This window comes from Leptodactylus fuscus, chromosome 4, assembly GCF_031893055.1.
Source record: "Leptodactylus fuscus isolate aLepFus1 chromosome 4, aLepFus1.hap2, whole genome shotgun sequence".
In the NCBI taxonomy this organism is placed as follows: domain Eukaryota; kingdom Metazoa; phylum Chordata; class Amphibia; order Anura; family Leptodactylidae; genus Leptodactylus; species Leptodactylus fuscus.
The window spans coordinates 48,422,080-48,447,602 of record NC_134268.1 but is presented as its reverse complement, the minus strand read 5'-3'; the positions used below and the strand labels follow the sequence as shown (position 1 = coordinate 48,447,602).

Sequence of the window (25,523 nt, the reverse complement as noted above, 5' to 3'; positions counted from 1 at the left end):
AAAATTCCAGCTGTGTGGGAATCAGAGCAGCAGTGCCTACTGGCAGCTAAACATGGCGGAGAAGGTAAAAAGGTTTCTCTTTAAATGTAAAGATTTGTAGAAAGACAGCCTTTATTATGGCTAGCAAGAAGGCTTTATTCCCGAGTAGTCACAAGTCTACCTGTGATTTCTGGTAGGATTCTATTCTTCAAATATACTCCCAGAATTGCTGGTGGTATTTAAGACAAATGACAAGACATACACACAGATTTTGTAAATGGATTTTTATTAATTGACCAGCAAGGGATGCATCCATAAGAAACCTAAAAAGACAAAAATAAAGTTTATGATTAAAAAACTATAGATAACATTAAATGTTGAAATACAGTGCAACTTGCATGATACATTCTACTCTTCTGTAAAGACTGTAAGAGACTTTAGCATTTGTATGATCTTAAAGCATACTTGACTTTCAGAATCAACTGCCACATGAGGAGAAGCACCATTTCTGGTCATTATACAACTTGCTTTGGGCATTTTAAGCAGTTAACCACCTGTATGCTGTACCTTAAGTTTGCCTCTCACTGAACTAGTGGGTGGAGAATAACCACCATACAATGAGTCAGTAAGTACAGGGGAAACAGCCCCAGGAACATACAGGACATGAACCAATCCAGCCTTCAGCCCAAGTCTGTCTTTTTAAAAAAAAAAAAAAATTATGTAGATTGTGAGCCCCATATAGGGATCACAATGTTTTTTTTTTCCCCCTATCAGTATGTCTTTGTAGAATGGGATGAAATCCACATAAACACGGGAAGAACACACAAACTCCTTGCAGATGTTGTGCCTGGTGGGAATCGAACCCAGGACTCCAGCACTGCAAGGTTGCAGTGCTAACCACTGAGCCACCCTGTTGTCTTCTGTTATCTCCTGCTCCTCCTTCCCAGACTCCTAGAGATAAGCCCTCAGTCATGTGACCTGCAATTCATCTTGAGACAATATTTTGCAGAGATTTTGTTACGCTTTCTCAAAGACATGGCTAGACACTTCTTCATTCATTTCTGCCCAGATCTAGGTCACTTAGATTCATGAAGACATGTATGGTATATTGTTGATATGCCATAATTGTCTAAACAGCCCTTTAAGCTGTATTTACATGATGTATGGTACTGATGGCAGATGTACAAGAACAGCAGATATGTCCTTAAGTCCATACCATTCTGCACTATATGACGTTTATATACAAGTTACTGTACAATGATATCTTACACCTCCCAAGAATATATTTGCTAATTTCCCTTTACTGCTGAGGACACTGGTTTGTTGAAACCCTCTCCAATCTATAGGCCTGAGCTGAAAAAGGCCTAAAATTGCACAAATTAAAATTCACAAGATTTTGTAACATTTATATGTGACCGCTGCAGCAGAGCATCTGCTATATTATGCCACTGACAGCCACTGGTGTTGGCACAGACACAACTACAGTGCCGGTCACCAATTGGTGTGGCCAATGTTCAGCAGATGTGAAAGTGTTTAGCCCCTTCCCGCCGGTGACATTTTTCGATTTTTGACTACCCAAACCCCCATAATTTTTTTATTTCTCCACTCTCAGAGCCATGAGGGCTTAATGATTGTGGGACAAATTGTTCTTCGTGACGCTATCATTTATTATTCTGTACAATGTACTCGGAAGCTGGAAAAAAAAATTAAGAACGGGATGCATCGGACGAAAAAAAGAATGCACTTATGAGACTTTCTTATGGGCTTGGGGTTTGCAGTATACACTCTGCAGCCAAAATGACCTGTCCCCTGTATTCTATGTTTTGATATGATTCAGGGGATACCAAAGTTATATGCCGTATATACTAGAGTATAAGCCGACCCGAATATAAGCCGAGGCCCCTAATTTTACCACAAAAAAACTGGGAAAACTTATTGACTCGAGTATAAGCTGAGGGGGGAAATGCAGCAGCTACTGGAAAATTTCAAAAATTAAAATGGTCGGAGATTTTGGGTGCAGTAGTTGCTGGGGAAGGGGAGGGGGTGTTTTGGTTGTCTGTCTGCCCCTTCCCTGAGCTTGAGGACTGCGTTTCCCCCACTTGAAATTCAGCCTGGCTGTATATAGGGGATCTGCAGTGCTGCTATTAACCCCTTCTAGACAGAACAGGAGCACTGCAGATCCCCTATATTCAGTAGACCGGGCACTTTCAGACACAGGCATAACTAATGTGTATGTGTTTCACAGTCATTTTCTACTTTTATATGTATTGTAGGGAAAGGAGGGATTTTATTTTTTTAATATTTTTTTTTTAAAGCTTCAAAAAAAATGTTTCCACTATTTTATGGGAGATTCTGTACATTACTATTGCAGCTGGTCATAAAACCCCCCCAAAAAAAAGAGAAAAAAAAAAAAGCAGAGGGGAGGGGGGGGGGCTTTTTCAGCACAAAAACTATGCTGAAAAACTAGGCATATACTTGAGTATATACCGTACTTCTACTTATATTTTAACCCTTTAAAAATGTAAAACTTTGCAAAAAAAAAAATTCTCTAAAAGTCACCATATTGTGATACCTGTAACTTTTTATATTTCTGTGTACAGGGATGTATAGGGCGCTTTTTTTTTGTGGGAGCAGGTGTACTTTTTAGTTATACCATTTTAGGGAATGTCCATTGCTTTGATCAAGTTTTTATGCAAATTCTTATCAGAAGCAAAAAATTACGGTTTGGCACCATAGCCTTCATTAGGCTCCCAGCTGTCAGAAGGACAGGATGGCTCCTACGACGTTGCTGCACTGAAGCTGGCCTGCAATAGTAAAGGTACGGGGCCGGCGGGTAGAATCCTGCCCTGCAGTGTCCGTAATCCAAGTGAGCGCTGATCGTGAACTTTAGTTCCGAGTCTCCGCTGTATTCTACAATGGAGACCCGGATGCTAGGGTGGCCACCCTGCAAGAGCAGCCACCATCTTTATAGCCCGGCATATGGAAGGGGCTTCTTACCACAAATCTAATCATATTTTTATGGTCTGTAAACAGGCGCCAGGGGATCCCCACTCTCAAAGATGGCGTTGGTCCCAGAGGTGTAAAAGATTTATTGCACATGTACAACATATCCTCTGAACATGCCATACATGTGTCAAATGGGAACACCCCTTTAAAGAGTCAATGAAAGCACTGCCAAAACAGTTACCTTAGTTCATCCTCCTTATTAGTCTGTTGATCTGGTCTTCCCTGTTGCCTGCATCACCACCTTCCACAAAGTGTGTGGTTTTCTTCTTCATGCCACCCCTGGGGGAGGACAGCTTGAAGGGCCAGAGGAAGTTGTTTGCATTTTTGAAGTTTTTGCCAACTGTGTAGATCTCATGGATCAGATCTTCAACACAGATGATGCCACGTTTGCCTATTAGGAAGAAAACCCTTAGAATTGGTCATGTAAATCAAAGAGTCTTGTACTTGATACATTAAATCACCCAAGTACCCCCCAGATATAAATACACACAACATTGAGGAGAGGGCTGGACAACTATGGAGGAAACTGTGGACTTTAGTAGTGCAACTGCAAGTGTTGCTATGACTGCTTTTATTACTACTGTGTATATCGACAAGTAACTCATATACACATCTATAGGGATGCAGAGAAAGACAGAATAGTATGTGTGTATATAGTGAGAAACCTTTAAAAAAAAAAAAAAAAAAAAAAAAAAAATGCGGGATCGATTCCAGCGGATAAACTAAAATTTTCTGATTAAGAAATATACCAATGTGAAGACTTCATCAAAATGACAACATACCAAGATGCCTTTCAATAAGAGAGTTATCGGTCAGAGGGATGCGCTGCTTCTTGATCTTCAGGTAACCACGCTTGTAGATCAACTCCTTTACAGACTTCAGGTTGGGATAACTGCAAGACAACACAACATTGCCATATTAAATCCTACAAATACTGTATATAAAAGCTCCATAAAGTAAGACCTCCATCCAGTGGATATTTATCCATTTACTCTCTGCTGTGAAGGGAACCTGTCAAATTGAACTGGGACAATAAAACCACCCACAAATCCCTACAGATCATGGCTTTAGTGTCCGAAATAGTAGTTTAGTGAAGCTGGAGAAGTACACTGTGGCTTCAAAACACACATGCCTCTTGCAGTTTTCTTCTGTAATGCTTTTTCTTGCCAGTTAAAGATTTGAAGAGGGAAAAAAAAAAAAAAAAAAAAAAAAAAAAAACAACCACGCTTGATGTGTACTTTCCCCAACTTCACCAAATCATTGCACAGGCACCAAGAGTACAAAGCCAGGCAAGCACGAAGGAGTTTTTTGTTTTATTCAATGTTGGTAGAGACTGCTTTACAACAGGGCTATTTGGGACACTAAACCCCCAAATCCATTAGGACCTGGGAAGTGGGGGTCTAGCATCCCAAATCACCCTGACATGTTCCCTATAAAGGAATTATCCATCAATCAATCAAATTAAAAATAAAGCGCACTGTTTCAGTCATGATTATACAACAAACTTACTAATGAGACTAAATTTTCAATCTTGGCTCTTACCCCTGTTTCAGACATTCCACAACAGTACAGTTTTTACTTTGCCGAATATGAGATCTCTGATACAAAGACAACTACATTTGCACCCATCACTACATTCTTAACAGGAGTAAAATACTCCCCATTCTATGGAATGGTGGGGGTCTCAAGCCTTTACACCCCTACAGATCAGCAATTTATGCTCTATCCCATAGTATGGATAAATAATTGTCACAGTGTAAACACCTTAAAAACTGCTCTCTCCTGGCAGTTGTAACAGGCTAGAAATGCAAAAACCTGTTTCATTGGTAACTATACTGCAAAACTGACCAGAAAAGCTCTTTAAGGCTGCGGCCCCATGGGAGGGAAACGCCGCAGGACAAATCACAGCATTTTATAGTCAGGACAAAGTGAATGGGATTCTAGCAAATCCCATACATACTTTGCGGACACGCCGCTATTTCCAAAACCAGCACGATTTTGGAAATTGCAGCATGTCAATTATACCGACGGAATCGCCGATGGTTTCCCCATAGGTATAATTGTAACAAAGTCCGCAGAGAGACTCTGCGAACTTTCTGTCTAAAGCGCTGCGGGAAGAATCTGTAACATGCATATATACATATAAAAAAAAAAAAAAAGTATCACTCACCCCCAGGCAATGTAGGGCTCTACCAGTCTGAGCATATTAATAGAAGTCTTGTTGAGTTTCACAAAGGTACCATTGAAAATCTGACGCAGACGCAGAAGTTGCAATACTTTACGGACCTTTGGGCTGACACCATTGATACTGGAAGGGAAAAAAAACATTAAGTTGCTGAGTTACACGCTTGTGTTACCGCCAATGAGTTGTATGCAACTGATTCTGTCAAAACTAAACACTCATAAGGGTTTATCATCATAAACAATGGATAACTCATAAGAATAAAACAGGCTCCAAGTAAACCAAAACCCCATTGCTGTATGCATCAGCCTAAGTGTCCAGTCTGTATGATCTGCCCATTGGAGCAATAAACAAATCCACAATCTAGAAAAGCTGCGAAGGTGACAGAATCATTATGTTATGTCATCAATGCAGTAAGATTTACTCCCAGAGAGAATTGTGTTCATAAAATAGTGCAATACCCCCAATGCCCAGTTCACAGTCTGGTCAATGAGCACAGTGGTGGAGGTTGTAGAATCAGTCAATTTACAAATGCTACAAAATGAACAAAGCAAAATCTACACCCATACAAACCAAAATCCACAAAGCCAAGAAAAAAAACAAACAAACAATACAAGTCCAGTGTAGTGGGCAAGTCGACTTCTAAGGGTCAGTTCACACGTGAAAACCGCCTAGCTTATTTGTGCGAGGTAAAACACCTCGGGGAGTTTTTTTTACGCTGTTTTTTGCATTCCACGCGGTTTTTGACGCGGTTTTCGCTAGGGTTTTTTTTTTCCTATATGTGCTATAGAAACTGCAGGCGAAAACCGCGCGTTTTTTTGCAAAAAAACGCGCGGTTTTGTGTGCATTCACTTCTATGCAATTCTTCAGGCGTTTTCCGCCTGAAGAAAGGTCATGTCGCTTCTTCAGGCGGAAAACGCTAGGAGGAAAAAAAAAGCTAGTGGTCTACATAGACCACCATGTTAAAGGAGAGGTTTTTGAAGCGAATTCCGCTGTCAAAATCCTCCCCTTTGCCCACGTGTGAACTAGCCTTAAGACGCCTCTGTTTACTACATGCACATACAGAATGTGATATAATATACTGCATTGGAAATATAGGCTAGACACAACGGGGGCCAAAAGAACAGAACAGGGGTCTATGAATACACATGACATATACATCATGAGAATACACCATGCGTTTGCCATACATACACTGGAAAACATAACATAGCCAGCAGAAACTATAAGTGGTAAAGGAAGAGCATTTATAACTGTAAAGAGGGAGAAAAGAAAAAAAGATAATCCTTTAATAGTCCCACAGTGGGGAAACGCCAAAGAGTGACTATGTCTCATTTGCCCAACAATCCAGTTTCCAGCACTGAGCTCCCATCACTATCCCCCTAGCACCTTGCCTTATCCTCCATTGTCACACTCCTGGATAGGCATGTCAGTTCCATAATAATCTTCCCTGGACAAGTTGGCCACATGATGAGGTCATGGGTCAACAGGTCATTGTGTTTTAGAGAGAAATTGAGATATAGTTTGATTTTAAATTTTTTAAAGTTCTGTCTTTAGCAAACCAAGACGACAAAGTCATTAGAGGGGTATTGCACACAAAAAAGACATTACCTAAGGAATGGAAAGTCAATCACTTGCAGTTAGTTACTGCACCATTCCTGTAACATTCACATGAGTCTACCTGAGACTGCTCCAGCCAGCGGGTAGTGTACCACACACTGCTGAGGCCAGCGACTGTCTGCAGCAATAATGTAGATAGAGCGCCGCAACATCATCACTGAAGCACTGTCCTCTGTTCTTTGTGAGGAACAAAAATTTGGCTGCTAAATTTATGGACCAGTCTTACGCTAGGTTCACACCTGCGTTCAGCACTCAGTTCTGTGCTTTCCGTCTTCTGCATGCAAGAAGATGGAAAGCACAGACCTGGTCTGGCCGTGAGCGTTTTATGCTCTCCGCCGCGAAACCGGTTTTTTAAATCCGGACACAGAGTACTGCATGTCTGACTGTGTCCGGATTAAAAAACCCGGTTTCACAGCAGAGAGCATAAAACGCTCGCGGCGGGACAACTTTCTCACCCATTCAAATGAATGGGTGAGAGACTCCTGCAGGTTTCCGTCTCCTGCTCTGTTTTATGCAGGAAACGGAAACCTGCAGAACGGAGTGCCGGGCGCAGATGTGAACGAGCCCTTAAAGGTATTTGGTATACCACAGGAAGATGAGAAATAGTTCATAATCTGTGTCTGGGGCAAGAACATTAGCACGTCACCATGAACCACATTACTAGATCTTCTTACCCACGGATTCTGATGACAAAAGCCAATTTGGGTTCAGCAGGGACATAGTAGTTTCCAGCTTTGCGGGCCATTCTAGACAGACGGATCTCACGTCTGTACATCTGCCTGTACTCCTTGTAGTAGCTCTCTGCCCGCTTGTAGATGATCTTCCTTTTTTCTTTGCGGATCTGCAAATGGAAGCAATATGACGTAAATTGCATATACACACACCACAACTACAGACAAGTTCATACCCGAACCCCCCAAAAAAGACATACAAAGACCCCCTCACCTTTTTATCTTTCAGGATCTTCTTGATCCTTCTAGCCTTGGCGGCCGCAAAGGCCTTTCGCCTTTTAACAAGGCTTTCTGGAACAGATGGCAACTTCTTTCCTCTGCAATAGAACAACAAGTTTGTAAATTTCACAAGAGATTCTATCACAAAACGGGACAAAAGTTACTGCTAGCCCCAATTACTAGCCCTGATCAGACCATTTACAGGACTGAGAATTTTAACAACCATCGTTACATGATGCCAACATAACACACAGCGCAGTACAACCAGGAAGACAACTAAATGGACAACCGAAAGCTACATATTGCATTCATGCCACCCTAACCAGTAGGGCTTGCTAGTTTACAATGTGGGGTCTTAAAGAGGTTTTCTGCCTATCCCCTGGGGATAGTATAAATGTCTGATCATGAGCTGAGCTCTCTCCATACACGGCAGATATGTATAATACAGCCAGGACCTGCCACTAAAAGCAGCGGTCGGTGCCCGAGCCGATCGCTACTGCTAACCCTTTACAAACTGCGCTCAAACGCAGCATGTAAACGGTGCAGGCGGCACGGGCGCCGCCATTTTCTGCCGATCGTCGCCCTCCTGAACGTCACCAGAGGGCGGTGAACGGGTGCTATGACAGCCGGAAGCCTATTGAAGGCTTCCAGGCTTGTCTCTGCACTAGATCTATTAGACGATGCCAGAGCCATCGTCTAATAGAACTGCTGTGATTTTTCTATTCACTGCAATACAGTAGTATTGCAGTGAATAGTATGAGCGATCAGAGCCCCTAGGTTTCAAGGTACCTAAGGGGTCTGATCATAAATGTAAAAGAAGAAGAAAAAAAAGGTTTTAAAAGTATTTAAATTTTTTAAAAAATGTAAAAGTTCAAATCACCCCCTTTCCCTAGATCAGATTAAAAAAAAAGTAAAGAACATTAAACAAACATATTAGGTATCCCCGCGCTCCAAAATGCCCGAACTATTAAAATATTAAAACATTTATTCCGTGCTGTGAACGGCGTAGCAGCAAAAAAAAAAAAAAATAGCCGAACAGCATTTTTTTTCAACACTTTGCTTCCTATAATTTTTTTTTTTATAAAAAGTGATCAAACCATCAGATCTTTCCCCAAATGGTATCAATAGAAACGTCATCTTGTCCCGCATAAAAAGACACCGCAACCAGCTCCATACATGGAAATATGAAAAAGTTACAGGTCTCAGAACATGATGACTGATGACATGATGATTCTATTTTGCAGAGTTTTTCATTATTTCAAAAGTTCTCATTCTGATTTTTCTCCAGCTTCCCAGTACATTGCACAGAATATTGAAAGGTGCCATTACAAAGTATGGCCAAAAAAATGGCCTGGTCCTTAAGGGGTTAATTCCTACCTTACCCCCAACACTATATGTAGAGTATATATGTATACCGCTTGTGCAGCCCCTCAGAATCCTGACACACATAAAATAACCTGGACTCCTGCCATAAAGCTAGCCAGACCAAAATAACAAGTATCCAGTCCCATTCGGAGCTCTGTGTAGGAAAGCACAGGGCTCAGTCAGCACCAGGCCGCAGCACAAGCCGGCTCGGGTTGAGATCAGACATCGCTAATAAAACCCAAGCCAGAACCGCCCGAACATGATCAATACTGTGTCCAATGTCATCCCTAGTCTCCCTGCCATCTATCAGACTGATCAGAGGCCATGAAAATCAGGTCTGATTACAAAGATTACAGCGGATTACACAGAGGCCATGATGTACTCACTCTGCCCCCGCCATGTTCACCACCGGAAAAGAGGATACCACGCATGCGCAGTAGACACTTAAACACGCAGAGCTGTGACGTCAGCACGCGACAGGACGCGCGTTGATGACGTAGATGACCATATCATGTGACTTGAGTAGGCGGTGCCCCTCTGGAGCGTACATTGTAGCGTTGTTCTGAAGGGATAAAAGGCTAACTACTATAGACGCCGTAAGGACGTTCTAACGTCACAAGGTCACATGACCGGATAGACGTGTCTTTAACCCCTTCAGTTCCGTGATCAAACATGATCACGGAACTGAAGCGGTTCCGTGATGGTGCCGGCGGTATCGGCACCCGCCGCGGCGAGATCGGGGGGTGCCGATATGAAGAACATGCAGTCTGTGGGGTCTGGCCAGTGACCCCAGACTGCCTGAGCCCCCCGTTACCTGGTTGATCCTGCCCGCTACTAAAAGAAGCCAAGCGATGGCTCTGCATTGCTTGGCTTCCTGGTACAGACTGGAGACACGTGCAGCCTGTTTCTCCAGCCTGTAACATTGATTCAGCAGTGAAATCATTGCTGAATCAAGTGTCCTAAAAGAGACACATAAAAAAGGGAAATAAAACGTGAAAAATAAATAAATAAAGCTTTTGAAAAAGATGAATAAAGTTATAAAGCCCCAAAAATCCCCTTTTTTCTATAGAAAATGAGTTATGTAAAAAAAAAAAAACTAAAAATTAATAAAAAAACAATGCATATTTGGTGTCGCCGCATCCGTAACAATCTGTACAATAAAACTGAAATAATATTTAATGTATACGGTAAACATCGGGGAAAAAAACGCCGGAAGTAGTGATCTTTCGCCATCTCACCTTAGAAAATATGCTATAAAAAGTGATTAAAAAGCCATATGCACCCCACAATAGTACCAATAAAAAGCGCAGGTTGTCCCTCAAAAAATACGCCCCCCCAACCAACACTGTCAACCAAAAAATAAAAATGTTACGCTTCTCAGAAGATGGCGATGCAAAAATCACTGATTTATGTCCCCAAATGTGTTTTTGTTCTGCAGAATTAGTTACGCATAAAAAAATAACATAAATGAGGTATCGCCGTAACCGTACTGACCCGCAGAATAAAGGTCACATGTTACTTTTACTGTACGCTGCATGGCGAAAAATTTAAAAGGTAAAATGCAATGCCAGAATTGATTTTATTTTTTTTAAATCCAGCAAAAAAGAGCTCTACAAACATGACATGGCGTCCAGATACCAAACATCTGAATCAGTACTCCAAAAGCCTCATCGCGCTCCTTCCCTTCTGCGCCCTGCTGTGCGCCCAAACTGCAGTTTATGCCACATGTATGACACATGTATGACACTGGTGTACCCAGGATTACGGACGTAATGTCATATGTGAGTATTAACTGATATTAGGGCACAGCCGGACACAGAAGGGAAGAAGAGTTATTTGCTTTTTGGAGCACAGACGGTTTTGGTTTTTGGATGCCATGACACTTTTGCAGAGCTGAAACGCCAGTAAAGTGGAATCCCCTGATTTGTGACCTTATTTTGGAAACTACACCCCTGAAGGATTTCTCCAGGGGTACAGAGAGCATTGTTAACCCCCAAATGTTGCTATAACTTATTATCCATAAATGAATACGCAGCTGACTGTGAGAGGTGAAAATGACCATTTTTCCAGGAACCCGTCATTTCAGTGCCTAATATGTTGTGCCCGCCTTGTATCAGAGATGAACGCTCTGAAAGCTGTTGTGCCCGGGATACCCGCTTACCAGTTTTTGGAGTGTGTATCTCTGCTGACATAAGTTGGGCACAACATATCGGGCACTAAAATGGCGAATCTTTGGAAAAAATTCATTTTTAACTTCTCATTATCAGTTGCGATTTCATTTCTGGAAACTAAATAAATGCAAAACTCAAGGGTTAAAAACGCTCGCTACACCGCTTGATAAATGCCATCAGTGGGGTAGTGTCCAAAATGGGGTGACATGTCTGCGGATTCCACTTTATTGGCAATTCAGGGGCTTTGCAAAAGTGACGTCCAAAAACCAAACTGTGCCAAAAACCAAAATGGCGCTCCTTCCCTTCTGTGCCCGGCTGTGCCCAAACAGCCGATTCTACCCACATATGGCATTAGGTACGTTATCCGGGGTACACCAGTGTCATACATGTGGGCATACACTGCTATTTGGGTACACAGCAGGGCGCAGATGTGAAGAGCGCTATGTGCTTTTGGAGTGCAGATTTAGATTGTTGGTGTTTGGACACCATATCTCATTTGCAGAGACCCTAAAATTGTCCCTACAAAATGGGATCACTTATTGGGGAATTCCAGTTTACTGGAGCCTCCAGGGCTCTGCAAAAACATCATGGCGCCCAGAGGGTCCCTCTACATCTGTACCCCAAAAGCTAAAGAGCGCAGTGCTCCTTCCCTTCTGAGCCCTGCTGTGTGCCCAAGCAGCAGTTTACACCCACATATATAATTTTTTGCCCCTCGGGATGGCCCCTTAATAGTTTTAGGAGTGCAGGTCTCTGACAACACAAAGTGCAATGTATTGAGCATTGAAATGGCATATTTCTTTCAAAATTTCAATTTTCATTTTGCACATTAATTTTTGGGAAGCATTTTTAGGCTCAAAATGATAATACGCCTTGATACATTCCTTGATGGGTGTAGTTTTTAAAATGGGGTCACATTTGAGGGGTTTCCATTGTATTGATACTTTAGGGGCTCAGCAAATGCGACATGGAACCTGAAAACTATTCCAGCGACATCTGCCCTCCAAAACCCAAATAGCGCTCTTTCCATTCTGAGCCCCATCATGTCCCCATACAGCAGATTATGGCCACATATGGGGTATTGCCGTGTTCAGGAGAAATTGTGTAACAAACTGTGGGGGCCTTTTTCTCTTTTAACCCCTTGTGAAAATGAAAACTTTGGGGATAAAGGGACATTTTACTAATTTTTAACCTATTAAAATCTGTGAAACGACTATAGGGTCAAAATACTCACTTTACCCCTCAATGAATACCTTAAGGAGTCTAGTTTATAAAATGGAGTCATTTATGGGGGGTTTAAATTGTTTTGGTAACTCAAATCTTGTTTGAATGCGCATTGGGCCTGAAACATTTAGAAGCAAAAATTGTGTCTTGAAATCCAGTTGGTGCTCCCTTCTTTTTGGGCCCTACTGTGCGTCCGTACATAGGATTAAGGCCACAAAGTGACAGTTTTAAACACAGGAGAAATGGGGTAATCTATTTTAGGGTGCATTCACACTACTGACACGCTGACTGATTCTGAACGTTAAAACATGTTCAGAATCAGCGCGTATAAAGCAGATCCCATTTATTTCAATGGAAGCCAGCATACGAGCGCTCCCCATTGAAATGAATGGGCTGCTTTTTTCACTACGAGCGCTCCCATTGAAGTGAATGGGAAGTGCTCGCATGTACGGCTCGGAATGAGCTGAGCTAGCCGTTAGTAATGTGGGGTACACTGGAGGGACTTAGGGGGTAATGCAGTGCTTGTTAGTAATGTGGGGTACACTGGAGGGACTTAGGGGGTAGTGCAGTGCTTGTTAGTAATGTGGGGTACACTGGAGGGACTTAGGGGGTAGTGCGGTGCTTGTTAGTAATGTGGGGTACACTGGAGGGATATGAAGGATAGCAGGATGCTTGTTAGTAATGTGGGGTACACTGGAGGGACTTAGGGGGGTAGTGCAGTGCTTGTTAGTAATGTGGGGTACACTGGAGGGACTTAGGGGGTAGTGCAGTGCTTGTTAGTAATGTGGGGTACACTGGAGGGACTTAGGGGGTAGTGCAGTGCTTGTTAGTAATGTGGGGTACACTGGAGGGACTTAGGGGGTAGTGCGGTGCTTGTTAGTAATGTGGGGGTACACTGGAGGGATATGAAGGATAGCAGGATGCTTGTTAGTAATGTGGGGTACACTGGAGGGACTTAGGGGGGTAGTGCAGTGCTTGTTAGTAATGTGGGGTACACTGGAGGGACTTAGGGGTAGTGCGGTGCTTGTTAGTAATGTGGGGGTACACTGGAGGGATATGAAGGATAGCAGGATGCTTGTTAGTAATGTGGGGTACACTGGAGGGACTTAGGGGGGTAGTGCAGTGCTTGTTAGTAATGTGGAGGTACACTGGAGGGACTTAGGGGGGTAGTGCAGTGCTTGTTAGTAATGTGGGGGTACAACGGAGGGATATGAAGGATAGCAGGATGCTTGTTAGTAATGTGGAGGTACACTGGAGGGACTTAGGGGGGTAGTGCAGTGCTTGTTAGTAATGTGGGGGTATAACGGAGGGACATGGGGGACAGTGGGATATACCTGGATGTAGTTATAGCTGCACTCATTAGTATCAGGTTTCCATCCTATTAATATTATAAATGTGAAAGTTTGTGGGTTTGTGTGTTTGGATGTTTGCATGTTCGGATGTTTGTTCCTCAATCACGGAAAAACCGCTCGACCGATTCGGCTGAAATTTTCCACAAACATAGTTAATACACCCGATTAAACAATAGGCTACTTTTCGTCACAATAGCGCACATACGTTTGTGCCAGGACCCCCACAAAACCCAAACTCACACCACCATCTCTGCAATCTCACACACTTTGGACCATAGCAAGCCACAAAATTCATATTGCCCTCTACAGCCTCGCCCCTAACCCCGCACAATCACATATACATATACTTTACCACTTTGCCCCTCACCTTAACGATACTCCAGGAGGCGCTCTTTAACGCTCCGGAGCAGCCATGTTTGCCGACCCCCACCGCTCTGACAATCCGCGACACCCCCCACCCATGTTAATAAAAAGGATTAAAAATTCAAATCACCCCCCTTTCCCTAGAACACATATAAAAGTAATTAAAAACTGTGAAACACATACATGTTAGGTATCCCCACGTCCGAAATCGCCCGCTCTACAAAGCTATACAAATATTTTTCCTGTTCGGTAAACGCTGTAGCGGGAAAAATGGTCAAAAGTGCCAAACCGCTGTTTTTTCACTGTTTTGATTCTGATAAAAATTTGAATAAAAAGTGATCAAAGCAATAACATTTCCCGAAAATGGTAGAACTACAAAGTACACCCGGTCACGCAAAAAAAAGACGCCCTATACATCCCTGTACACGCACGTATAAAAAAGTTATGGCTGTCGGAATATGGCGACTTTTCAAAAAAAAAATTTTAAACACAGTTTTGGATTTTTTTTTTAAGGGGTCAAAATGTAAATAAAACCATATAAATTTGGTATCCCCGGAATCGTACCGAAACACAGAATACAGGGGACATGTCATTTTGGTTGCACAGTGAACGCCGTAAAACCAAAGCCCGTAAGAAAGTCGCAGAAATGCATTTTTTTCTTCAAAACCACCCCATTCTGAATTTTTTCCCTGCTTCCCAGTACATTATATACAATAAATAATGGTGGCATCATGAAGAAAAATTTGTCCCAGGAGAAATTAAGACCTCATATGTCTCTGGGAGCGGAGAAATAAAAAAGTTATGGGGTTTAGAGGGAGGGGAGTCAAAAACGAAAATCAAAAAATGCCATCGGCGGGAAAGGGTTAACTTCAAATACTTCTGTCCCAAAGACACTATGTAAAGTTTCTCACAACACCGTATAGCAGCTCAAATACAAATTAAAGAGGACCTTTCACCACTTTTGGGCACATGCAGTGTTATATACTGCCAGAAAGCCGACAGTGCGCTGAATTCAGCGCACTGTCGGCTTTCCCGATCTGTGCCCGGTGTAAAGCGCTATCGGTCCCGGTACTGTAGCGCTTTACAGTCAGAAGGACGTTTCTGACACTTAGCCAGGGACGCCCTTCTGCCCAGCAGCGCCTATCGTGCTGTACAGTGTGAGCGGGGAGGAACTCCCCCCCCTCGCTCTGCTCACACTGCTCGTCCATAGACGAGTATTATCAGGAGGGGAGGGGGGAGTTCCTCCCCGCTCCACAGCACAGCGCGATAGGCGCCGCGAGGCAGAAGGACGTCTCTGGCTAATGGTCAGAAACGCCCTTCTGACCATAGAGCACTACGGTACCGGCACCGTAAGCTCTTTACAGCGGGCACAGATCAGGAAAGCCGACAGTGCGCTGAATTCAGCGCACTGTCGGCTTTCTGGCAGTATATAACACTGCATGTGCCCAAAAGTGGTGAAAGGTCCTCTTTAACTTCAACACAAAAGTCTCACGTATTCTCTGAATTACAGCAACAACAAGATACAAAGTTACATTTCATATCCCATACCTTATACACACTATGAAAACCTTACCCACGCCTGTATATACCCACTTCTACAATCACCGCAGACGAAGTCGCGGGTACCAGCTAGTTATACAATACTGTGAAGACCCAGTGGCTATGATGGCTGCCATCTTTAAGGGTCCGGCATGTATTATTACGGATGTGGGGAAGGCTATTCGACTCCTACCTTTATCAGTCGTCTCCGGTCCGCCGTTCGGTAGAAATACCAGTTTTTACCGTTCTTTCGCAGCACTGGGGGGAGGCAGCGCTCAGTCAGCACTGGGGGCCAGAGAACTCTCTCCAGCTAGGCCTCCATCTTCAACAGCAACCGCCTCTTCTGCATCTTCTCTGGGGGTCACACTCCGGCGCCTGCACAGTCGGTTCTACCATCGGGACACAGGCAAGAGCCGAGTGCACAGGCCGGTGGCCATTTTTTTTTTTTTTTGAAGGCTGCTACTTGCGCATACGCAGTACACTCCTGTACTCCATACAACTAAAGGAGCTTACTGTGCATGCGCGCGTAACGGCCTCCAAAAAAATGGCCACCGGACGGCCTGTGCACTTGGCTTTTCCCTTCGTCCCAATGGCAGAGAAGACTGTGCAGATGCCGGAGATGTAGAAGAGGTGGTTGCTGTTGAAGATGGAGGAGTCGTTGGAGAGAGTTCTCTGGCAGCATTGGGGATGCCCCCAGTGCTGTCTGAGCGCTGGGGCCCGCCCCCAGTGCTGTGAAAGAACTCATTTGCATACCAGTAAAAACCCGTTTTATTAGTTTTATTTTAAAACGGGACGGAGATTTAAAATAATATTAGCGGTGCCTGAATAGCCTTTTTAAAGGCTATTCACACATATGTGGGGCTCATACAGCAAAATTTTGTTGATAGAGCCCCTTTAACAAGGGTAGCCTGAACCCGCCCTAGGGCTGCTATTACACCGGTGTGTTTTTGATCAGAGTAGAAACAACAGCACATGCGTTAATGTGAATAAATACAACATGTGTAATGGCACCCTAAGGCCAGCTTGGCATGGACACATTTGGTTGTCAGCTGTGGTTCCCAGACCAGGACCCGGACTCCCAGCAGTATAGTTGTTTATGATGCTAGGAGTTCCGGCTTCCTCGCAGCTTCAGCGTCCCATACTGTAATGTCCATGTGAAGCTGGCCTAAGGCTGCATGCACACGGAGTTATGCCGGGCTTGTAAAAATCCTCATTCACAGCCATACACGCGAGCGTTACGAGCACTCCCATTGAAGTGAATGGGAAGTGTTCAGGAGCCGTCTGCTGTGCTCGTGTGTACGGCTGTGAATGAGGAATTTTACAAGCCCGGAGTAACTCCGTGTGCATGCAGCCTAAGGGCTCGTTCACACGGTGTAACGTCCCGCGAGATTTGGCACGTGTACGCCGCATGACCCTTTGCGTGCCGTACACGCTCCCATTGAGTTCAATGGGAGCGGGGATCGTATGCGCCACGCTAGTTTGCGCCGTGAATAAATGCACGGCCGCAAACTAGCGCGGCGCATACGATCCCCGCTCCCATTGAACTCAATGGGAGCGTGTACGGCACGCAAAGGGTCATGCGGCGTACACGTGCCAAATCTCGCGGGACGTTACACCGTGTGAACAAGCCCTAAGGGCTCGTTCACACGTGAGCAAAGAGGCTGATTTTGACAGCGGATTTTGCTTCAATGGAGCCCTATGTGAACAGCTAGCTTTTTTTCTGCTAGCTTTTTTTTCTGCTAGCTTTTTTTTTTTCTGCAGGCTTTTTTTATGCTAGCAGAAAAAGAAGCGACATAACCTTTCTTCAGGCGTTTTCCGTCTGAAGAAAGCAATAGAAGTGAATGGGAGGCGAAAACCGCACATTTTTTTCCGCACGGTTTTTTTTGCAAAAAAACGTGCGGAAAGAAACGCTAGCAGTTTTTTCAGCCCATTCACTTTATGGGAGGGGAAAACAGCCTGGCTTTTTTTGGAAGATGTTTTTACAAAAAAAAACTCCAAAAAAAGCTTGGCAAGGTAAAAAAAAAGCTTCCTATTAGGAAGCGGGTTTTTTTCAGGACCAAAATAAGCCAGGAGGTTTTTACGTGTGAACTAGCTGTGCAGCGCATCCAGGTGATCAGTCCAGTCCTGGAGGGTCACAACAGACTCTACCTGCTCAGGAGCTGAGAGCCTTTAGAGTCCAGAGGCAACTTCTTAGGGCCTTTTTCAACTCTGTTGCAACATCAGCAATCTTCTTCGGAGTGGCCTGCTGGGGGAGTAGCATATCAGACAGGGATAGGAATAGAATCGACAAGCTGATCAGAAGGGCCAGCTCTGCCTTGGTGGTGGTGGGTGACAGAAGGATACTGTCTGTGGTGAGCTCCATGCTGGAGAACAACTCCCATCCCATGTATGAGACTGTGACAGCACTGGGCAGTACTGTCAGTGACCGACTGCTTCACCCCAAGTGTGAGAAGGAGCGCTCGCTATCGGAAGTTTTTCCTCTCCCTGTGGTTAGGCTGTACAACCAACACTGAGATAAGCGGAGATCACTCCATACAGAGAACTGAAAGATCCTTAAAGGGGTATTCCCACAAACATAACCATTTATAAATTTGTAGATAATTAAAAGTTAACCTTTTCGCTGCCAAGGGTCTCTGGAAAATTTGCACCTCCAGTAGCCAGAGCAATTTTGACAGTTTTGAGATGGATAAATCAAAGCTAAATTGCAACATTAAAAAAGCATCCAACCCCCCCATACCTATATATTTTCTTAAAGTAGACACCTGCAGCATTGTCTCAATGCCACTTGGTACTGTATACGAACAGGCACCTTCATGCAATTTTGATTTAAAGTGAATGTTTTATGAAAAAATGCAAATAGGGTTAAACACTTTTGCAAATATAAGTAATTAAAAATTTAGCAGAGTTTTAAAGATATTCTCTAAATATCTTGTAGCGACAGTCTTGTTGTCTAGAACGGTTACCATTGGATACAACCATGATGTTCTTATTGTGGCCGGGATATCTTCTCATACGTGTAGTGTCCCTGTCTGATAACTTAGCTACAATAAGGACATCATGCCTGGATTTTTGACAAGTCCCAGACCACAGAAAGTTTCTGCATTTGTGGTCGTATCCACTGGCAGCTGAGCTGATCTAGACAACAGACCTCCAGCACTAAGATGGTTAGATAAAATCTTTAAAACCCTGCAGAATTTTAACTACTTATATTTGCAAAAATTTTTAACTCTTAATTATCTATAAATATAGATATGGTTACATTAATGGGAATATCCCTTTAAGTTGTGATATCTCTCCTACTATATTCTTTACCTTTTATCTGTTGCTACTGTCACTGTAATGCCTCTACTGTGGAGCTTTTGTATTTGTATTATTACTGTATTATCCATGATGCTGTAACACAATGAATTTCCCCATGGTGGGACTATCAAAGGATTATGTTATGTTATCATATCATATCTTATAGTGGTACAACTGTCTCTTGTTCTGATCCTATGATGCTAGCTAGAGGTTTCTGCAAGTGGTTTATCCAGCCCTTTCGAATCAGCACATATGCATACAGTGGTGAACCTAGCCTCTCTGCTGCCTGAGGTGGACAATCAAAAGACGCCCCCCCCCAAACTCCAGGGGGTCTGAAAAGACCCCGGAGTAAAATAATGGTGGTAGTTGTTGGGGTTCGCAGGCCCACTCCTACTCACAGCCGCTTCTGCTCCCCATTTCTGTGTCCTATAGCAAAAGGGGAAGCGGGATCGGCCATGAGCAGGACTGGGGATAGGTAGGGAAATAGGCCGTTACCTGCTAGGGATATTCCAGCAGGTAGCGGCCTATTAAAAAAGAAAAACAACAATAGGTATCCTCACTCATCTACCCGCAATCCCCCAGCAACACCCAATACTACACCCCAAACCCCACTCACCCTACCCATCCTCAATCTAGTATTTATCCTCTATCCTATGGATAGGGGATAAATACTAGGGAAAGAACTGTGTCATTAATAAGAAGTAAAAGCAACTACTCACCTACTTCAGCTAGCAGCAGGGCCGGTTACAGACAAAGTGGGGCCCTGGGCAAAATTAAAAGTGGGGCCCCCAAATGTTTAAATATTGTACCTACTACATAATCATATTGTTAATTTGATGTCCTGCACTGCCTATCACTGCTGTTTACTGGAGTGTTCCTAAGGTCTTTAAGACCAGGGACCCACATTGTGAAAACACAGCCTTTTACATTACCTGCAAAGTGGAGGAGATTCTGGCTAATCCCATACACACATTGCACAAAAAAATGCAGCAAAATCTACAACGAAAAAAAAAATCTGATTTTCCGTAATGTGAGACACAACGTTTAAGGCGGCTGCAGAAAATGCCAGCAAAGTGAACAAAATGTAATCATTAATCTCATCCACAGCAGGTTAGTTTTAGCTGCGGGGTCTCGGCATTACCACATAGTTTTAATAGGGGGAGAAACTGCAGAGAAAACAGCAGCAAAAGCTCAATGAAAAACACTGTGGGGAAAAAAAAAACTGTGCTTTCGCTGCTTTTTTTTCCTCCAGTTTTGTTTTTGCAGCATTTTGCTGTGCTTGGCCTAATCCTTAGGGTATGGCCCAACAGGTCGTCCCACAGCTAAAAAAGCACTACAGGAAACAGCGCGGCAACAACGCATCACAGTTCTTCCACAGCGCTTTAGACGGAAAGGTTGCAGAGTTTTCCTCTGCGGACTTTCTGTTACAATTATACCTATGGGGAAACTGACAGCGTTTCCGCAGGTATAATTGACATGCTGTGATTTCCAAAACTGCGCCAGTTTTGGAAATTGCGACATGTCCGCACCGCTCTTTTTACCGCAAAGTCGGCATGGGATTTGCTAGAATTCCATCCACTTTTCCCTGACTGTAAACTGCCAAGATTTTTCCCGTTGGGCCTCGGCATTAAAGAGGTTATCAAAGAACTACAGGTTTCAGCAAGGAGGCCGGGGAAGGTGAAAAATAAAACCCACACTCACCTGTCCCTGGTCCTTCCCCCCTGTCTGGTCTAGCAGTGTTCCAGGGCTTGTTCCAGCGGCAGTCCTCACCACATCTTACTAATGAGGCCAATCAGGGGCCACAGCAGCCTAAAGAAAGGAACCGGGATGTCTCACATGTCACCTGTGATGTCACTCACATACGTCACTCACATAAGTCATGTGTGATGTCACGTGTCCTTTCCTTTGGCTGCTGATCAGCCTCAACAGTCATGTGCGGCAAGGACTTCTGCCAGAAAAAATTTCCAGCGCTGGACCAGACAGGAGACAGACCAGATCGGGACAGGTAAGTACGGGTTTTCTTTTTCTTATTTTTCCCCCTCCCCAACCTCACTGAAGAAAACTGTAATTCCTGGGCAACCCCTTTAACCACTTCAGTACCGGGCCAATTTATGTTCCAGGACCAGACACATTTTAGGTTTATTTTGTATGTGCAGTTTAGAGGGCTGTAACATTTTTCCCGTATGTCTCATACAGTCAACTAATTTTTGCGTCTTTTTTCGGGGACACATAGGGCTTTATTTTTATGTTGTTTTTATTTTCGAGCATGTTTTAATTTTTTTTATATCCAGGAAAATATAAACATAATAGGAGGGAAATTGTGTCTGGTTTACACTTTTCTTTTTTTTTTTTTATTTAATAACACAAAGTACAACTGAAAAACTTTATAAAATAGTTTCTCCTCTCCATTACGGTAACTTTTATTTTATATGGTGTCGTCGGGGGTGGGGCTATAACCTTTAATAACGTCATTTTATTGGAATATTATTTTGCTTATTTTTTTTATTATTTTTTTTTTTTTAAAACTTAATTAATTTTTTAATATTCTTTTTCAGATGGTGTCCACATAAGGTCATAAGAGACCTCTGGGGACATCTGATCAATTTTTTTTTGTACTGGAGGCTGATTTCTCCTATAACTGGGGCTGCTACATTTAGCCTCATTTGCAGGAGGAATCCAGCCTCCTGCACGCTGCTATACACGGTATACAGAGCTAATCTGGGTCCTGTAGGACCCAGTAGCTCTTGCAAGACGCTGCTCCCCGTGGATCACGGGACCGCCGGGTCAGATGGCGGCGCCCATAGCCATGTATACAGCGCTCGTTAAGCGCTGTATACACAGCGATCGAGAAGGCAGGGAAGGGAATAAACATTCTCTGTCTTCTCTCTGGGAGCTCCAGCTGAAGTTACAGCCGGCTCCCACTGAAAGCAGCTACACGATCTCTGTGCAGCTGCTGTGTTCTGATTGGACGTACCGGTACGTCCTGCCAGAACAAGGCAACCACTATCCGGACGTATAAAGTCTATGGGCGGTCTGGAAGTGGTTAACATCTCAATATACAGAGGCTCGCTTCACATCTGCAATCCAGCTATTCTGTTCCCCTTTCTGCGTGAAATATGCGGAGAGAAAGATCCTGTAAGCAGCACTTTTGTCTCCACATTTTTCATGCAGAAACCACACGGACCCCATTATAGTCTATGGGGTCTGCGGGTTTCCTGAAGCGAAACGCTTCTAATGTGTATAGGTTTCCGTTTAGGGGTCCCCAAGCAGACTCCATGAACGGAAACCTGAACCCAAATGTGAATTGGGCCTAAATATCACATTATAAAATACAATTCTAGTATGTGTGATGGTAGACATGTATAGAAGCAAATACAGATAGACATTGCTGTATATACTTACACATATACACATCTACTCGCACACATACATTCATATACAACATACACACAGCCCTATATACACACATACAGGAGTCACGCAGTATATAAGACACATAATGTAAACACATATACACATCTATTCACACACATACATTCATATACAACATATATACACACATACACCCCTATATACACACATATACACACACACACACAATGTTAACACATATACACATCTATACATATTTTACCCAAAAATATACTTACATTTGGCGGGGTGCACAGGACAGGGTGGAAACTTCTGTTCAGCTCTGCCTGTCAGTGAAGAAAGCAAATAATCGCAAAGGACTTCTCCCCTCACACTCCGATGCTGAGGAGGAGGGGGAGGGGCGGCACAGGAAGCTGCTAAGCCGGCCCTGGCTAGCAGTAGGCAGCATAGAGACATCTTGAGACAGGGGCAGCCAGGGACAGAAGACTGCACAGGCACCACAGACGTCAGGTCAGGAACTGAGGTTATGTGCATCACGTCACGCAGTCTTCTGTCCCTGGCTGCCCCTGTCTCAAGAGCACTAGGATGCCTACTGCTAGCCAGGGCCGGCTTAGCAGCTTCCTGTGCCGTCCCGCCCCCTATTTTATAATGTGATATTTAGGCCCAATTCACATGTGCGTTCGGGTTTCCGTTCATGGAGTCTGCTTGGGGACCCCTAAACGGAAACCTATACGCATTAGAAGCGTTTCGCTTCAGGAAACCCGCAGACCCCATAGACTATAATGGGGTCTGTGTGGTTTCCGCATGAAAAATGTGGGACTGCACAGACTAAACAGCGTAAAGCAAACCCTAACCTTATGCTCATCTTCAATAAAAACACCACACACGGAAGTTAAACTCAAATAGTTTGGTGGACGGGGTCGGCCACAGCTCTTTATTGATAACAACCTCTTAACGGATATCAGTAAACGTAAAGCGGTATCTCTATATATATATTACCATCATATATATATAAATTAGCATATACCTAAGTAGGCGTGGCGTGGTATGCCAGCCGTGAGACTCCCCACGAGCATGTCACCTCCACTCCCATATACACAATAAACCGCCAGCTGTGACTTTCTCAGAAGGAACCCGATGCGTCTACAAAAGAGACAAAGATCAGCAATCAAGTAACAAAATACAGTTGAAGAAAGGGGAGGGAGGGTGGGAAAGCTCTGCAGGGAGTCAAAGAGGCCAGGTAAAAATTAAACATAGTCTCTTATACATCAGGCTGTACCATAAATCAGCCAATTAGCAGCAGGGGGAACAGAACATAAAATAAACAAAACACAAACTCTAGTGCAAGGAGAAATAAACCCATATCCCCCACATCTCTCTTTCAAGTGGAATGCTCCAGAACAGGCTGAAGATGGCTAACAGAAGTAGCATAAAGGGGGGTTAAAATTACCAAAAAGGACGCTGTACAGTCAGGAACGCCGGCCCTATTCGGATTGGCGTTCAGTCAGACTGCACAGACTAAACAGCGTAAAGCAAACCCTAACCTTATGCTCATCTTCAATAAAAACACCACACACGGAAGTTAAACTCAAATAGTTTGGTGGACGGGGTCGGCCACAGCTCTTTATTGATAACAACCTCTTAACGGATATCAGTAAACGTAAAGCGGTATCTCTATATATATATTACCATCATATATATATAAATTAGCATATACCTAAGTAGGCGTGGCGTGGTATGCCAGCCGTGAGACTCCCCACGAGCATGTCACCTCCACTCCCATATACACAATAAACCGCCAAGGAGGAGGCCAGTGTTTACACTGGGCTCCGACCCCCCCCCAAAAGAAACAGAGCTTGCTCGACCCCGTCTTGAAGGCCTGACAAAAAAATATCTAATCCAATGTCGTTTAGGTGCATGCCATCGGATCGCATCAATCTACGATTGTCGCCTTCCAGTTGTCTGTGGCGTACGACTACCCATCCCTTAGAACGAACGAATCGCGATAGCCGGGCATTAACTGTTCTACGCGCCTTTTCTACAGCAGCTGCATCCCTGGCACCCTGCCATGTAACTCGGGAAATCATTTCTGACCAAACTAGGATGACCTCCGAAAAATAACTAGCAATCCTTTCCATATCTGCCCTCATTAGAGTAATAAGCTCAGCAACTCTCATAACGCAAAGATCGTTCCCTCCCGCATGAATTACAAGAATCACAGGAGGAGGAGCTACTTGACCTATCGAAATGGCTTCCGGCAAGACCTGACACCACTTCAATCCACGGATTCCTCTCCATTCGACGTCCATTTCACGAAAGCCAAGGGACTTCCCCCCGGGTCTGACTTCCGCCCTCTGGGCCGCCCAAAAACGTAACTGTGACCTAGAAAACAAATGTGAGGCCTCCGAAGACCTGTAAAGGGGAGGGAAAAATCACAACAGTTAAACCAACAATTCCGGACGAACATACTCAGCGTAGCAAGAAGACCTCCACCTGCCTATCCTCTGGACAGATTCGACTGACAAACCTGCTCTAGACGCCTCAGTGGCAGCTCCAATTCTAAAAGAGTGGGTACCATACTCGCTAGGATCAGCCCCCAGAAAAGATAAAGATTTGTTAAAGACAGACCGAAACTGAAAAGAAGTAACAGGAAAACCGGACTCGTGGACCAGAAAAGAAGAACCCTGAGCCCTCCGAGACAAGTAGTCACTAACAGACCGTACAGGACATACATCGCCGTCGACCCTCTGTAGATGAATCCATGCTCCCTTACCTAAAGAATCCGTCTTCGATCTCCTGATACGGATACGAAGCGAGTCATTACAAAGAAGGACGTCCTCAAAAAGAAGCCCACCCGGGCGAGACCTAGAGGAAGGGACTAGCTCACCTAAACGAAGGGTCCCGAAAAAGGCCAAAGAAAAACAGGCTCCAAAAACCAAGGACTCATAACTAGAAGAACATATGCTTGGCAGAGCAGAGACAAGACGGCACAACAAAGCATACGACACCGGACGACGTGAATTCTTACAGACTACTTCCCTACGCCAACCCTTAAGGGCCTGCCGCAGAACAAAGGACTGAAACAAATTACCCCAACCCCGAA

General features: G+C 44.0%; 1 protein-coding gene across 1 annotated transcript; it reads right to left on the bottom strand.

The window, feature by feature from the left end:
* Positions 1–248: 248 nt before the first annotated feature.
* On the bottom strand, positions 249–9,564 carry RPL7 (ribosomal protein L7). The gene is made up of 7 exons (XM_075270470.1): positions 9,489–9,564; positions 7,733–7,835; positions 7,462–7,628; positions 5,156–5,293; positions 3,768–3,877; positions 3,167–3,376; positions 249–302 (listed from the first exon to the last, which is right to left on the bottom strand). Exons 1-6 carry the CDS (start codon positions 9,500–9,502, stop codon positions 3,168–3,170), a joined length of 741 nt encoding a protein of 246 aa, XP_075126571.1. The 5' UTR covers positions 9,503–9,564; the 3' UTR covers positions 249–302; position 3,167.
* Between the last annotated feature and the right edge of the window lie 15,959 nt (positions 9,565–25,523).